The sequence below is a fragment of the Centropristis striata genome, chromosome 21 (assembly GCF_030273125.1).
Source record: "Centropristis striata isolate RG_2023a ecotype Rhode Island chromosome 21, C.striata_1.0, whole genome shotgun sequence".
Lineage (NCBI taxonomy): Eukaryota > Metazoa > Chordata > Actinopteri > Perciformes > Serranidae > Centropristis > Centropristis striata.
In genome coordinates, this window is record NC_081537.1 from 27,833,483 (window position 1) to 27,848,271 (window position 14,789).

The following is a 14,789-nucleotide window of genomic DNA, read 5'->3' on the forward strand; positions in this document are numbered from 1 at the left end:
TCCACCTCACAGACTTTAGTCATGTTTTTCAGTGCTCTTGCAAACTCTTGTAGATTGTTAATTATGTCAATAAAAAATGTTTTAGGCTACGGTTTAGCTAGCTTTTCAAAACTGCTGGTTAGCTTGTCGGAGAGCATCTGAAGCACAACTATAGTGACATAGAAGTCATGCGAGTAGTTTGTTATAGCATAACAATAGCTTTTAGCTTTCGTCAGCTGCATTAACGCTTCAAACATAATAAAAGTGGTGTTCATTTGTGAAGATTTTCCTGCTGGACTGTGTTTGCCACAGAGCTTATTTTCTGCAATGATCCAAAAGACAATGCAAAAATCCCATAGGCAAATTCTCAGTAGACGCCATGACGATGCTACTCCCGGGTTGGCCTACAAAAATACATAATTTCCTTTGCTCTTTATGATAAAACAATGCTAATATTATTGCTACAAATGAACCACTACACGAGTTCTGTAAAATATCTTATACTCTAATGGGCTGATGACCATTCAATTTAGATTTTTCTGTTTCCATTTCGAACTTCCGTTTTCGTACATCACAGTCTCCTTGGAAAGACATTATATATTCCCACGAGAAAAAACTGCACGCAATCATAGACGTGAATGACATAGAAGTTGTGAGGCCATGTCAGAGACTTGGACAAAACGATGCTTAAGCGATTAACAACACCCACTGCATTGTCCTTGAGATTGAAACAAGATGTAATGAATTTGAGCGAGGCAGGTATTTTCCAGCACCCCCTCCTATCAACACAGCTGCTCAGGAAAGCCAGGATCCCTCATCCAAGGTCAAGTTTACCCAAGATACTGCAGTACAATACCTTCATAAAACCACCATCATACTGAAACAGAAAACAATAGACAGGAGCCCCCCTCCTCCTCATTCCTCTACCTTCCAGCCAACACTTTGATGCTATCATCTTCCTGCTGAGCAGATGGTTTTCCAAGACTCTAAAGCATCATCCCACTTGTGCTATTACTCGATTCATACGACAGCAGAAAACTATCTTCCACATTTTGCCCCCCCTTCCCTGTGGTTCTTTGTTCTGGCTCTGCTGTGTTCCTGTTTTGACCATAGAGGTGGTGTAAAGGGAGAGGAAAAGAAAATACGTACAAGTATTGGCCCTCATGCAGACATTCAGGAGCCTAATTGGACAAGGATTTGCTGTGATGGAAAGAGGAACCCCTCCCCTCACCCCACCTTCCATTCCTTCATTAACAAGCCGGAGCATTGTTTACGAGGTGAATGAGGCACATGAGAGAAAGGGAAAGAAAGGCTCCCTCATCTGTAATCCAAACAGGGAAAGGCGAGAAAAATGTTGATGGAAAAGAAAAGACCATGAGAATGAAGTGATGAAGTGACAATGGTAGAAGGATAGGAACATAAAGTGGTGCAGGGCAGGAACACTTTATAAGGGCTGGCTGGCATCAGGTGGTCAGATTTATTTTTGTTTTGTGTTTGGTGTGTAAAAACTGTACTGAGCGAGCAAGGCTTTTATGTAACTGTAATTAAACATAGACCAAAGCCAAACTAGTGGACCCTGGATGCTGTCTGGCTATCCTCAGAGCCTCGCATGTATTGGGGTTACATTGTACTCAATGGCAGTACAAGAGGAAAGGTCATAGGGTCCTTAGGGTCCAAGCAGCGACGCTTGCTGCTTGGGCCTTATAGTGAAAGGCCACATTTAAGCCACGCTCCCTCCAAAGGTGAAAACAATTCATCTTTCTCCATTGACTTTGTATTTAATGAAGTTGCCTAATAGCTGCTACATGTCGGGATGAACTATCAAGAGAGTAAAGAACAAAAAACTAAGTTTTTTTAAACTGATGATCCAAAAACTAGGGAAGCTGTGGGATCCTGACACTCATAGATCCGAATGTCAGTTTTAGGCTAACTACATTTCTGTAAATTAAGCTAAAGCATTTTATTAATCCATCCATCCATCCATCCATCCATTTTTCTCCGCTTATCCGGGGCCGGGTCGCGGGGGCAGCAGGCTAAGCAGGGCATTCCAGGCTCCCCAGCCACAACGTCCAGCTCCTCCCCCTATCTCTAAGGCTGAGCCCAGCCACCCTATAGAGGAAGTTCATTTCAGCCGCTTGTATCCGCAATCTCGTTATTTTGGTCACTACCCATAACTCATGACCATAGGTGAGGGTTGGAACGTAGATGGACACATAACAAAAATAATATGTAAATTTTGTTGTGGTGGAATGTGGACAAATCAAAAAAGCTTTGCAGTGTTATGCTTCGAATGCCTAAGCTTGCGATACACATAGCTAGCATTAGCTTGCTAACACACGGCTAACATTAGCTGGCCATGGTTATATATTGCGGCACCAAGTTTTTCCAGTTTTTCCCTTTGGTGGGCGTGGTCTTCAGAGTAAGGGTCTCTTTAATGTTGTTCTCACTGGTACAAGCAACCATGTTTGCTACCCTGTTGTTTTCTTTCTTTCTTTCTTTCTTTCTTTCTTTCTTTCTTTCTTTCTTCCTTTCTTTCTTTCTTTCTTTCTTTCTTTCTTTCTTCTCCCCTAAAAGTGTTTGTGCAGCAAAAACTGTAAGACTTGGCATGTGGGTTGCAAATTCCACCCGCTACCCAAGCACATAAAATGACACTCGTAGACCTTGAGCTGGTACTATAACAATCAAGTTTGATTTTTCAACTCATCAACAAAAGTTTGCATCAAAAGTCTAGTACTCTAAAATTAAAAATAAGTTAAATCAATTGGCATTACAATCTCAATAAGTCTTAAAATTGCATTTCTAAATCCCCAAAGAATCTTTTTCTGCATTATATTTTGTATAAAAAAAGAAAGAAAAAAGATTATATTGGACAATATTGACTCCAATTTATCTGCAATGGGCCTATATTGCTGATAAAATTGGCAGTCAGGCTCTAATATGAACACACACACTCAACATACTTTGAATATTTGTGTTATTGGATTCTCTACCACAAACTACAGGAAGCAATATACAAGAACACAGTCTCACTGTTAAACCATTGTTTCTCTGTAATCACATAATGCAGTGTTTGTGGATGAATAGGATTTGGGACAATCACAGCATGTGTCAGCCTGCAGAGAGAAACACCATTAATTCTCCCTGATCCTGATGGGAACATTGTGAAGCTTGCTCCTCTCCTCTGCATCCATCCATCCAGTGTGTGTTTCTGTGTGTATGTTTGTATACTGTGCACTATGCATATATTATTAATGTGAGTGGAAGGGTATGTACGGCTTTGCACTCAAACTGTGATTTTGTTACATAACTTTTCAACACTTTGCTCCCAGCTCCCAGAAAACCCCCTCGCCTTTCCATTTCCATGTTTCCATTCCATTGTCTGTGAGACAGTTACATTTTTCTCTGTCATGTCTCCCTCTGGTATGACATAAAAGAGTGAACCTTGGAGTCTTGTTACAGATTCCACTTGGTCTTGGCCTCTGCCAAACGTAATCAGCCCACATCTGTAATGCCTCTATTGTGTAGCAAACCCTGACTGAGTGAGTCATGTTTCTCACCTCAGTTTGCCTGTGTTTACCTGGAGACATCGAAAGAGAGCAGAAAAAAATCACAAAAGTGTCTGTGCATTTTTTTTTCTTCCTTTTTTGGCTTTACAAATAGAGGATCCTCTGCCCTCTTTTCATTGGCCACCCAGTACAATAACTTCAGGTTTAACCCTCTGGAGTCCATCTATTTATTGAAAATACACATGTTTTATTTACAGTAATAACTTTATTTATGTGTGATATGTAGACAAGCTGAGAAAGCCAGTTGAAAGTTCTATCATAAGAGCTTTCACAGTGTGCCATTTATGTTTGTCAACCATTTTTACAACGTGAATTTTCTTTCTACAATGAAAACTATTACTATTTTTAATTTAAAATAAAATGAAAAATCTGACTGATAGCCAAGTTTGTGTGGAGAAAAAGGAGCCATGCATGTGATGTAAGGACTGAAAGATGTTAACAGAGACAGAAACGAATGCATAGGAAGTTGACAAATTTGAACCAAAATCTCCTGGACTTCAGAGGTTTAAACTAGAATTTAAGATAGGTTCTATTGCTGCTGACGTCACTAAATCACATTAAAACTAATCCCATTAATATTCTTCATGTTCTTTTCTCCACAGGATGAAGTGAAGGTTCCCTCAAAACTCAGCATCTCTAAATCCATGAAGGTTTCGGAGTCTGTATCAGGAAGCAGAGGAGGTAGTGTGCTAGAGCTCAAGGAAGCTGTGGAAGAGGAGGAGGGAGGAGAAGGAGAGAAGGCAGATAAGCCCCATGTAGACCTCTCATCAGATGAAGAGGGAGTGGAGATCGAGGAGACCATCGAGGAGTCCCGTGCCGAGCGCATAAAGCGCAGCAGCCTGCAGCGTGTACAAAACCTGAAGACGGTCTTCTCAAAGGAGAAGATGGATAAGACCAGGTCAAAGACCAAAGAGAGCCTGGAAAAGACCAAACAAAAAACCAAGCACAACCTGGAGAAGACAAAAGAGAACCTGGAAAAGACCAGGCAGAGAACCAAGGATAATATACAGAAGACCACACAGAGGACCAAGGAGAACCTGGAGAAGACACGCCACAACATCGAGAAGAAGATGGGAAAGCTGGGAACACGGATGAGTGTCAACCCTGAGCGCAAGCAGAAGATGCAGACATCCCGCGAAAAGGTGAAGAAGGCCTTCACGCCAGACCATGTTGTTTACGCCCGGTCCACCTCTGCTGAGTACAAGGTGCCCCCCTTCACCTTCCGCGTCAAGAAAGTCCGCGAGGGCGCCGTTGAGGTGGTCCAAGGCACCGAGATGGTGGAGGTGTCCCAGGATGCTGACCCCTTCGGTGGAGTTGATGGCGAGGTTGAGGAGGGAGGAGTCGAGGTTGAGATGGAATTGATGAATGGAGGAGGGGATGACGAAGAGGCTGATGAGGATGAAGAGGAAGATGCTCTGCATGAGAACGAAGACAGAGATAGGGACAGCGACTAGATAAAGAAGAATGCATTTGCCAAGATCCTGACATGATCCCTGAGGTTCTTTTGTAATAACAGAATTAATTGTAGGGATTGGGAAGATTACTCAAGATTAATTAGGGATGATAACAACTTGGGTCTTATTTTTTTAAATCAATTTGGCCATTATTCATATCAGTTATGATAACATCTAACTCAGAAGGAAATACTAAGATCTGGGAACATGTCATCATTGCTGAAAGTTTGACAGGTCAGTCAGACGATCAGACAGGTGGTTAACAAGCCAACGTTTTGTCTGGATTATTTAAACCACTTTACTTAGAGGTAAAAATGTAAATGGAATGGCCAAACTGGCAGTAATAATCATTCATTATACAGAAAACTCTGTTTTTCGTCTCTATTCATTCCTATGAAAATTGCTCAAAATTGCCTACTTTCAGTTTAGCACTCCGCTAACTTGAATGGGAATAAACTTTCAAATATTAATGAACCAAATGAACCACATTCTGATTATAGGCGTCATTTAGCAGGGGCTGAGATGTTCAGATCTTTTTGGGACCGATAGCATCAACTGTCTGACCCAGAAATTGTACTTCTCATGGGGGCTTGCTCCAAATACACCAAACCTATGGGGTTGTTTCCATCTTGTCTGATTGTATGACTGTTTGTGTCTCTTGACTTGTCACCCATGGCTGGATTAGTGACCGGGCAGAACAGGCAACAGCCCCAGAACTCCACTGATGTGTGTCAACTAATTTGTGCTAGTTTAATACACCATTAAAGCACAATATCACCTGACATGATAAAGTCCTGCTTTTTCCAAATGAGATGCCTATAGGAGCGCCTTTCCAGCGAGGAAAACAGAATCCAGTGCACTGATTGGTGCCCTTAAATGGAGAAAACAAGATGAAGTACCCTCTAGGGTGCCCTTTCATTGGAGAAAATGTAATGAAGTGCACCAATGGGCGCCCTTAAATGGAGAAACAAGATGCAGTGCCATATAGACTGCTCTACATGCTAGAAAACTGCCCCACTACATACATGGGGGTCCTTTTTGAATGTTCACCCCTGCTAATATGTCAGTGTTGTGTTTACAGCTTGTTGCATGGACCAGATAGTATTCCAGCTAGGAAAACTGTACACATTGAGTGGGACCCCAAGCGGGTGGGTTATAGCATTCCTAGATCCTAGCTGCTAACTTCAGCAAGACAGTGTTATTATTACCAGTCAGAATAATGGCCAGAACTTCACACACTCACAAAAAAAAGACCCAAGTTGTAATTAAAAAGAAAATATATTTTACAACTTAGGTTTTACTTTATTTGACCATAGGTTGTGTGCTAAAAAACGGCTTAATTTAGATGGAATAATGGAAATCTTCCCATACTTTTTAAAGCACCTCAAGGGTATTTAGAGTCCATTTGTGTTTTGGATGGGGTGGATGATCATGAAATTTAAAAGAAGAAGAAAAAGGGGAAAGGATACTGAAAATAACTTGGGGAAGGGAGGCGAGCCATTCGCAGAACTGACATGATCAAGAAATCATTCGGAGGAGACACCATCATTCCCTTTGTAAGGAAGTGTTACTTGTCAGCATTTCATTACCTGTTTTGTTTTTTTTAAATTCCAAACCCCAACCACTCACAACGAGTGAGATGAGCAGACAGAAATGAATCATCTCTTGTCCATTGAATTTCAGTCGTATTTGTTGAACGTAAAGAAAATGATATTATGGACTATTGAGTTGCAGATTCCCAATGGCCAAGCGATTCATAAACAGAGTACATATTTGTGCTTAAAATGCTTCAATTCTTCGTGTATTACGTACCACACACGCATAAGTATTCCTTCCACCCAATTTGTTGTTCATCTGTTTCAATACTTATCTTACTCTGCTTAATTTACGCTTTGTTTAGAAGCACAGTGATTCTGTTGTAATTTCTAAGTTTTGATGAGCTCGGAGTTAAGTATTTGTGTATAATTTTGTATGTGACCACAATTTACACTTGGCTGATGTCATCTCCATGAAGCTTAATAGTTGTAGTTAAAGCACACTTTTGTTACATGCAATACTCTTATGCAACATTTTTCCGCCAAAGAATAACCAATACTCATGAAAATGAAGGTCCATTACATTTCACTCACTGCTGGTATTCACTTTGAATATTTTCTCATGACTATTTTCTTCTCAAAATGTGTAATGTGCTATTCTAAGATGTGTTTCACTAATAAACTGAGATAAGGACCAATACTTTCAGCAAGTCTCATCACAAACCTCTAGTAGAACCAGTTTAGACTCTTATCAGCACTGTTTACTCTTGGGAACTGTCTATTCAAGTTTCAACACAAGAGTGTGTGTTATTTCTGCAGTCTGACACTGACCCCTAGTGTCCAATCATCTCACTATAAGTTCCTCTGCTCCAGAATAAAAGGTGCATTTCACTGAAACTCCAAGAGTTCTCTTGACAAATGACTATTGAGCTATTTCCACACAGCTTTCCTCTATTGTCCACATTTCCGTATTTGTAATAAGGTTTATAAATATGTTTTATATATTCACCAATACTGGTGGTATTTTATGAGTGCCTTGCATTTTTAATTCAAGAATTAATTCATTAATTTCCCTGCATATTCAAGATTAATTCCCATCCACCTATGCACTAATCAAGAACCTGAAGGGGCGTGCACCCTGGACAGGTCAGCAGGCTATTAAAGGGCTAACGAAGACACAGACAAGATGCATTTGTGAATCCAAAGTAAAAAAAAATACTTTTATACAACTGTTGCCAAAGATTACCATACTGCCACAGTTTTTGTACTGTCAATGTTTAGTTTCTAGGTCAGACACATCACAGCTTTATTAGTGTTTTTTGTTGTTGTTGGTTTTTTTGTATATAATGTGAATCACTGCTTATGCAGATCATAATGCATTTTAATTTTATTTACCAGAGAGCCTCTTGCCTTCTGCTGCCTGCACCTCTTCTGCTTCTCGGGCCAAATCAGATTTCACAGTGCAACAAATTACATTGACACTACATGCGAGCAAAGATACAAATATTAATCGTTTCTGTCCACGTCTGTCAGAGCAGTAACAACATGCAGATGTGCTGAGGCCTAAGTCAAAGGAACATAAAATGTAGTTCGCACTTAACTGTTTCCTTGCTTTTGTTTTGTTGGTAACTGATTCCTGTATGATGTTTCATTGCTTAACCACTAATGATTTAATTAATAAAAGCTACTTGGTTCACAGTTTCTGTGTTTTTATTGAATTTTAGCAGAAAAAGTGGAGAATAAAACCCTGTTCATTACAAAAAAAATATTTCGACCTGTATGAGATGATGTGTTTTTGATGTTTTCTATTTGAACATATTTGTCATTTATCAATCATAGTTGTTGCATAATTTCACCGTATCCACTTTCTTTTGTTCCCGCAATAGCTTTTTAAAATATTCATATATGTATTTATTGAAACTGGGAAATCACAAATCTTTATTTATTTTCTTTTTTGTCAAAAAAAAAAAGAAAATTATAATTTGTACAATTTATAAATTCAAAGAACAAACAAGTATTTAATTTCTCAGATGAATGAATTAGTATTGTAATTTTATAGGGCAGGACTCACAGGTGGTGGTGAGGTTTTTGACTTGATTTCTTTAATCGCTGAAATAAATGAAGAGCAAATCAAGGGGAAAAAAACAATCTTTATTTCAATCATTATATCATCATTATATACAGATCTTAAAATGATATCAATGAGCAACAGGTTAGAAGAAACTGGCTACAACCCAACCCTTTATATTATATGCAGAGTCACACAAATCTCCAAATTATTATAAAAAGGAAAGGAAATAGCAACAAATAAACAATTTACAGATATCACATAATCTTGTTGTCATTTCCGTCTTTTAATCGTAGCCCTCTTCATGTAACCTGTTGCCTTCTTTCACTCTGATTCATCACCACAGAGGTGTGGCTGTTAGCGGAAATAGGAGCGCTGACAGGACTCTAGCAAGCCACCTGAAGTTAGCATAGTAACAACCGGAAATGTAAGGTTTCTGCACCTAAATTAAAACATAACAATATATTTTGTAACAATAACCACGGACGAAATTTTGATTTCAGATTTTCAGGTTGGGGGGACACAAATATCTTTAATAAAACTCAAACTCTTTCAGTTCACTGTGTTTTCTAGTAGTTCTTCTAGTTTTCTATTGTTACTTTTACGTTTACTGTTCCGTTTTTAGTTTCACCTTTTGTAAAGCATGTAGCCTCCAGCCTCTCCTCCTCCATCTCTCCCAACTTCTCCTGCTCTACCTCCTTCAGCCTCCTGTATCTCCTCCAGCTTCTCCTCCTGTAGCTCCTTCTGCATCTCTACTATCCGTCACCTGACAAAAATATATTGATGCATGACACGAACAGTGTGACAATTTGCGGTGTAACAATCATCAATTTTGATGATGCGGTTATAGAAGAAAAAACTTAAGTTTCACATTATCATAAGTATGGATGTATAAAATCACTTTTGTAATCCGAGGTTTCAGATGGATTGAAACGGCCTTTTGAAAAAGTGCAGGGGACATGTCCCCTGTGTCCCCCCAAAAATTACGTCCGTGCCAATAACTGAACGAAAACGCCAAAAACTCCCATAAACCCTTTTTATTTATGTTTCTTATTATAAACAGAGTAAACTGTAACACAAACGTACAGTACTCACTGTGGCTAATAAACAGACATTAGACATTGTGGTTTGATAAGCTTTTATTGTGGAGTTTTAAACCGGAAGCAGTCTCTGGTGTCCATTGTGGACTTGATACTGGTAACAACAGCTGCTCTGCCACAAACCAGAAGGCTGTGAAGAAGTTGGCGATGTGACATGTACGTCAACAACCTGTGTGAGGTTTAAAAGTTGTGTGTGTGTGCTGACGGCTCTGATCCATGGTGTGGCTCTAAGGTTTGCTGCAGGCTCTCAAAAGGTGAGTTAAGGACTGCTTAGCTGTTAACTCGTGGCGCACCAAAGTTAAGTTTTGGCCGAGCGCTGCACTTCATCGGTGAGCTAACAGCTAACTAGTAGACTAGCTAGCGTTACGCTGTCTTATCCCACTGAAGTAACAAACGTAACGTAAACTACCTCCCTCCCCACTCAGCATGTCAACATCTGTTCAACAATACTCCCAGAACGCCATTTGCAAGTGTGCGGTTATTAATGTTTGCTAACGATCTCAATGTACAGTAATGTTAGCAGGCTAAGCTATCTCTCCAACTTTCTGGCAGAGCAAGCTCCTCTCTGCAGACCGATGAGCTCTGTGTAATAAATGGGCTATTAGCCTTACTGTTCTCCTTACGTATCATTTTTATTTGCTAAATCACATGCTATAATTTTTTTAGCGCCAAATTCAACATATCATTTAAACACACCACACAGCAATTCAACAATTGGTTTGACTGTATCTTTAAAAAATACTTGTACTTTTGGGTCTGACAGTTGTAAAGCATTGCCAGTACTGAGGTGGTCCTCCTTTCCACCTGAGTTCATGGACAGATAATGGCAGTATCATTGGTTCATGTTATAATTGCTCCAGAATAAAAGGTGCATTTCACTGAAACTCCAAGAGTTCTCTTGACAAATAACTATTCAGCTATTTCCACACAGCTTTCCTCTATTGTCCACATTTCCGTATTTGTAATAAGGTTTATAAATATGTTTTATATATTCACCAATACTGGTGGTATTTTATGAGTGCCTTGCATTTTTAATTCAAGAATTAATTCATTAATTTCCCTGCATATTCAAGATTAATTCCCATCCACCTATGCACTAATCAAGAACCTGAAGGGGCGTGCACCCTGGACAGGTCAGCAGGCTATTAAAGGGCTAACGAAGACACAGACAAGATGCATTTGTGAATCCAAAGTAAAAAAAAATACTTTTATACAACTGTTGCCAAAGATTACCATACTGCCACAGTTTTTGTACTGTCAATGTTTAGTTTCTAGGTCAGACACATCACAGCTTTATTAGTGTTTTTTGTTGTTGTTGGTTTTTTTGTATATAATGTGAATCACTGCTTATGCAGATCATAATGCATTTTAATTTTATTTACCAGAGAGCCTCTTGCCTTCTGCTGCCTGCACCTCTTCTGCTTCTCGGGCCAAATCAGATTTCACAGTGCAACAAATTACATTGACACTACACTACACTACATTGACACTACAAATTCAACATATCATTTAAACACACCACACAGCAATTCAAAAATTGGTTTGACTGTATCTTAAAAAAATACTTGTACTTTTGGGTCTGACAGTTGTAAAGCATTGCCAGTACTGAGGTGGTCCTCCTTTCCACCTGAGTTCATGGACAGATAATGGCAGTATCATTGGTTCATGTTATAATTCTGTGTTCAGTAATGTGCTGTTTATTGACACACATAGTCCAGGTATGTTGGCAACATTTAAATTAGTGCCACTATTGGTGAATGCAAATATGTTTTGAGGTATAATGTCATTGTTATTCTGTCTCTGTTTTCTGTCCCTGTGCTTGAGGATCACTATCTGATTGACTAGGTCACTATCTATGCATGCATAGTTCACTAACTGTGTGTGCCCTTTCTCTATGCATTGATAGATTAATCATGTCAGATGCTTTTGATAAAAATATATATTTTTGTGATTATAGACTCTTACTCTAAATAGGACACAGAAAGTTTAGGCAGATAAAATAAATGTATCTAGAGTAATCATAGTCTTAAAAATATTAGTACATGATCATTGTATCAAAAGCATCTTACATGATTTTATATATACATGATATATAACGTATATCGATATTCAGCCTAAATATATCAGGAAATGACTTTCGGACCATATCCCCCAGCCTTAGGAAGTGCACTCTATCTTTGCTGTTTTTGAAGCGTTTTGTGTTTTTATTGCCAGTATTGCACTCTAGATAGAATCATTTCAACACATCTCTCTTAAACTGTGTTATTTACCAAAATCCTTCTGGAAGACATTCCTTACAATGTGATAACTCTCCTTCCCTGTTTGCTCTATCTTCACTTTCCTTTACTCCTTTCCCTCTGGTCAACTTCTTGCTTCGTCAGGAGCACCATGGCAATGTGGATCCAGGCGCAGCAGCTGCAGGGTGAGGCACTGCACCAGATGCAGGCGCTGTACGGTCAGCACTTCCCCATAGAGGTGCGACACTATCTGGCCCAGTGGATCGAATGCCAGCTCTGGTATGCAATGGACTTCTGTCTTTATTTTTATTCCAATCTTTTAATGGAAATATCAGTCTTTTTGGATGGAGGCTACATTTGGCATTATACATTTCCTTTATGGTACAATCATTAAAAATCTTTTTTTCTATAGCACTGTTCATACACAAAATGCAAATGCTAAAAATATTAAAACCTAAAAATATGTATATGTGTATATATATATATATATATATATATATAAAGGACATTACATCAAAGTTGGATCAGCCTGTAGTGTGTTTTTCCACTTTGATTTTGAGTGTGACTCCAAAATTCAGAGATCCATGGGTCAATAAATTTGATTTCCATTGATCATTTTGTGTGATTTTGTTGTCAGCACATTCAACTATGTAAAGAACAAAGTATTTAATAAGAATGTTTCATTCATTCAGATCTAGGATGTGTTATTTATATATATATATATATATGTATATATATGTATGTATATATATATATATGTATAAAATGTTTTATAATCGCAAATAAAGCTTAAAACAAAATATAATCATGCTCTGAAAACCTATACATTTTTTTTTATTCAGCTGACTAGAAATTTCCCTTAATTAAACTACACCCAGTTAGTTAACGTTAATGCTGCTTAATATGACAATTCTATAATAAATTTTAGTTTGCATTTGTAATATTATTAGTTCATTTACTTGACTTTTTAACCTTGTGTTTTTGTAAAGAACTTAGCAACCATGTAACAAAAAAGTGCTTATTATCATAACATCCACTTTATTTGTTTCATTTCATGTTTAATAGTCAAGCTGAAGAGTGGCCATCAAAAGCTGTTCCGACTGAAGCGGCGCAGAACTTGACATTGGCTTTTGTTTGGTTAAAAATCTAAAATGTGATCTCACAGGGATTCAGTGGAGTTGGACAACCCAGCGGAGGAAGCCAAAGCCAAGCGTCTGTTGGACAACCTGGTAGCGGAGCTGCAGAGGAAAGCCCAGCTACAGGGAGGAGAGGACGGCTTTCTGCTCAAGATCAAGCTGGGCCACTACGCCAACCAGCTCAAGGTACCAGTCAGCTTATGTGCCATTATGAAATAATTATTGCAGCTGTAATGACACTCTGCCAGCTCAAGCAAACATATCCTGTGGTTTTATCCTGTGGGATTCCTCTGTTACCTTTACTCACGTAGTCTTTGCAACACAAACATCCTGAAATTAGTCAGTGCTGTTGTGAAAGACGGGATGTCCACACAGCAACTATTATGTCAAGTCAAGTCACAGATTTTTAACTCCCTAGTCCAAGTCAAGTCTGAGGTCATTTGTTTTCTTGATTTGAGTCAAGTCCAAGTCCCAAAGACTCAAATCCACATCTCTGTAAAGTGAACTTGATTTACATTACCATCACTATAATATTTACAATTTACAATGTACAATACTGCAGGGGCATTTGAGTCAGTGTCATTATTAGTGAATGCAAAATACAATTTTGGGTTGAATGCCATTGTTGTAAAATATTTAGCATTTTAAACTTAGAAAAAATAATTAAATTAAAATAAAAAAATGTATGCGGCATCACCCAACTTCTACTGAGCTTCAGCTGGCAGACAGCCACCATGACATTAACCTGTAGAATACCTTGATAAAATTGGGAATACATTTTCCCCTCAATGAAAGTAAGAGGTCCAGGCTCTGAGGCAGCAAAGCCCCAAATCATGATGCTCCTTCCATCATACTTCACTGTTGGGATGATGTTCTCATATTGGAAAGCAGGGCCCTTTTTACACCATTCCTGTTGCTGCGTGTTCTTCATGAGCAATTCAGCCTTCGTTTCATCAATCCACAAAACATTTTCCCAGTAGTGTTGGGGATTGTCAAGGTGCTCTTTGGCAAACTTCAGGCATGCAGCGATGTTTCTTTGGAAAGCAGCGGCTTCCTTTGTGGTGTCCTGCCATGGACAACACAGCTGTTCAATCTTGTGTGTGTGGTAGACTAGAGATGACAAGACATGATAACCAGTTCCAATGACTCCTTCAAGTCTTTACTTGTTACACCAGAGTTCTTTTTACATCACCAAGCTTTCTGCGTTGGGCCTTTGGAGTGAACTTGGCTGGGCACCCACTTCTAAGGAGAGTAGCTACAGTGCTAAATCATCTCCATTTGTGGACCATTGGTCTAACGGTGGACTGGTGAATACCTAAAGTCTTTGAGATTACTTTGTAACCCCTTACGGTCTAAAGCAAATCAACAATTCTTGATCGCAGGTCTTCGGAGATCTCTTTTTTTGCGAGGCATGGTTCACATGAGCAGATTCTTCTTGTGAATAGCAAACTCAAATAGTTTGAGTGTTTTTTACAGGTCAAAGTATCTCTACACCTCACTCAAATCTCATTTCATTGAAAGGACTCCACGTTTACAAACTCCTGACTCCAATTAGCTCTTAATGGAGTCATTAGCCAAAGGGTTCACTTACTTTTTCCATCATCACTTTGAATGTGTCATGGATGTGTTCAATAAAGACATGAAATATTATAATTGTTTGTGTGGTATTAGGTTAAGCATGTTGTATTTGTCTATACTTGAGACTTGGATGCAA

At 38.9% G+C, this 14,789-nt stretch overlaps 2 protein-coding genes across 4 annotated transcripts in view; both read left to right on the forward strand.

The window, feature by feature from the left end:
- Positions 1–8,232, forward strand: part of LOC131959287 (caveolae-associated protein 1-like) — a 33,320-nt gene extending 25,088 nt beyond the window's left edge. Inside the window, exon 2 of the mRNA XM_059324439.1 lies at positions 4,148–8,232. Coding sequence (XP_059180422.1) covers positions 4,148–4,999 — 852 coding nt within the window. The 3' untranslated portion in view covers positions 5,000–8,232. The remainder of the gene's footprint in view (positions 1–4,147) is intronic.
- A 1,574-nt stretch (positions 8,233–9,806) lies between these two features.
- LOC131959304 (signal transducer and activator of transcription 5B-like) overlaps positions 9,807–14,789 on the forward strand; it is a 33,245-nt gene continuing 28,262 nt past the window's right edge. For all 3 annotated transcript variants that reach the window (XM_059324463.1, XM_059324461.1, XM_059324462.1), the window contains exons 1-3: positions 9,807–9,956; positions 12,084–12,218; positions 13,105–13,261. In XM_059324463.1, the coding sequence (XP_059180446.1) occupies positions 12,091–12,218; positions 13,105–13,261 (285 nt within the window). In that variant the 5' untranslated portion in view covers positions 9,807–9,956; positions 12,084–12,090. The remainder of the gene's footprint in view (positions 9,957–12,083; positions 12,219–13,104; positions 13,262–14,789) is intronic.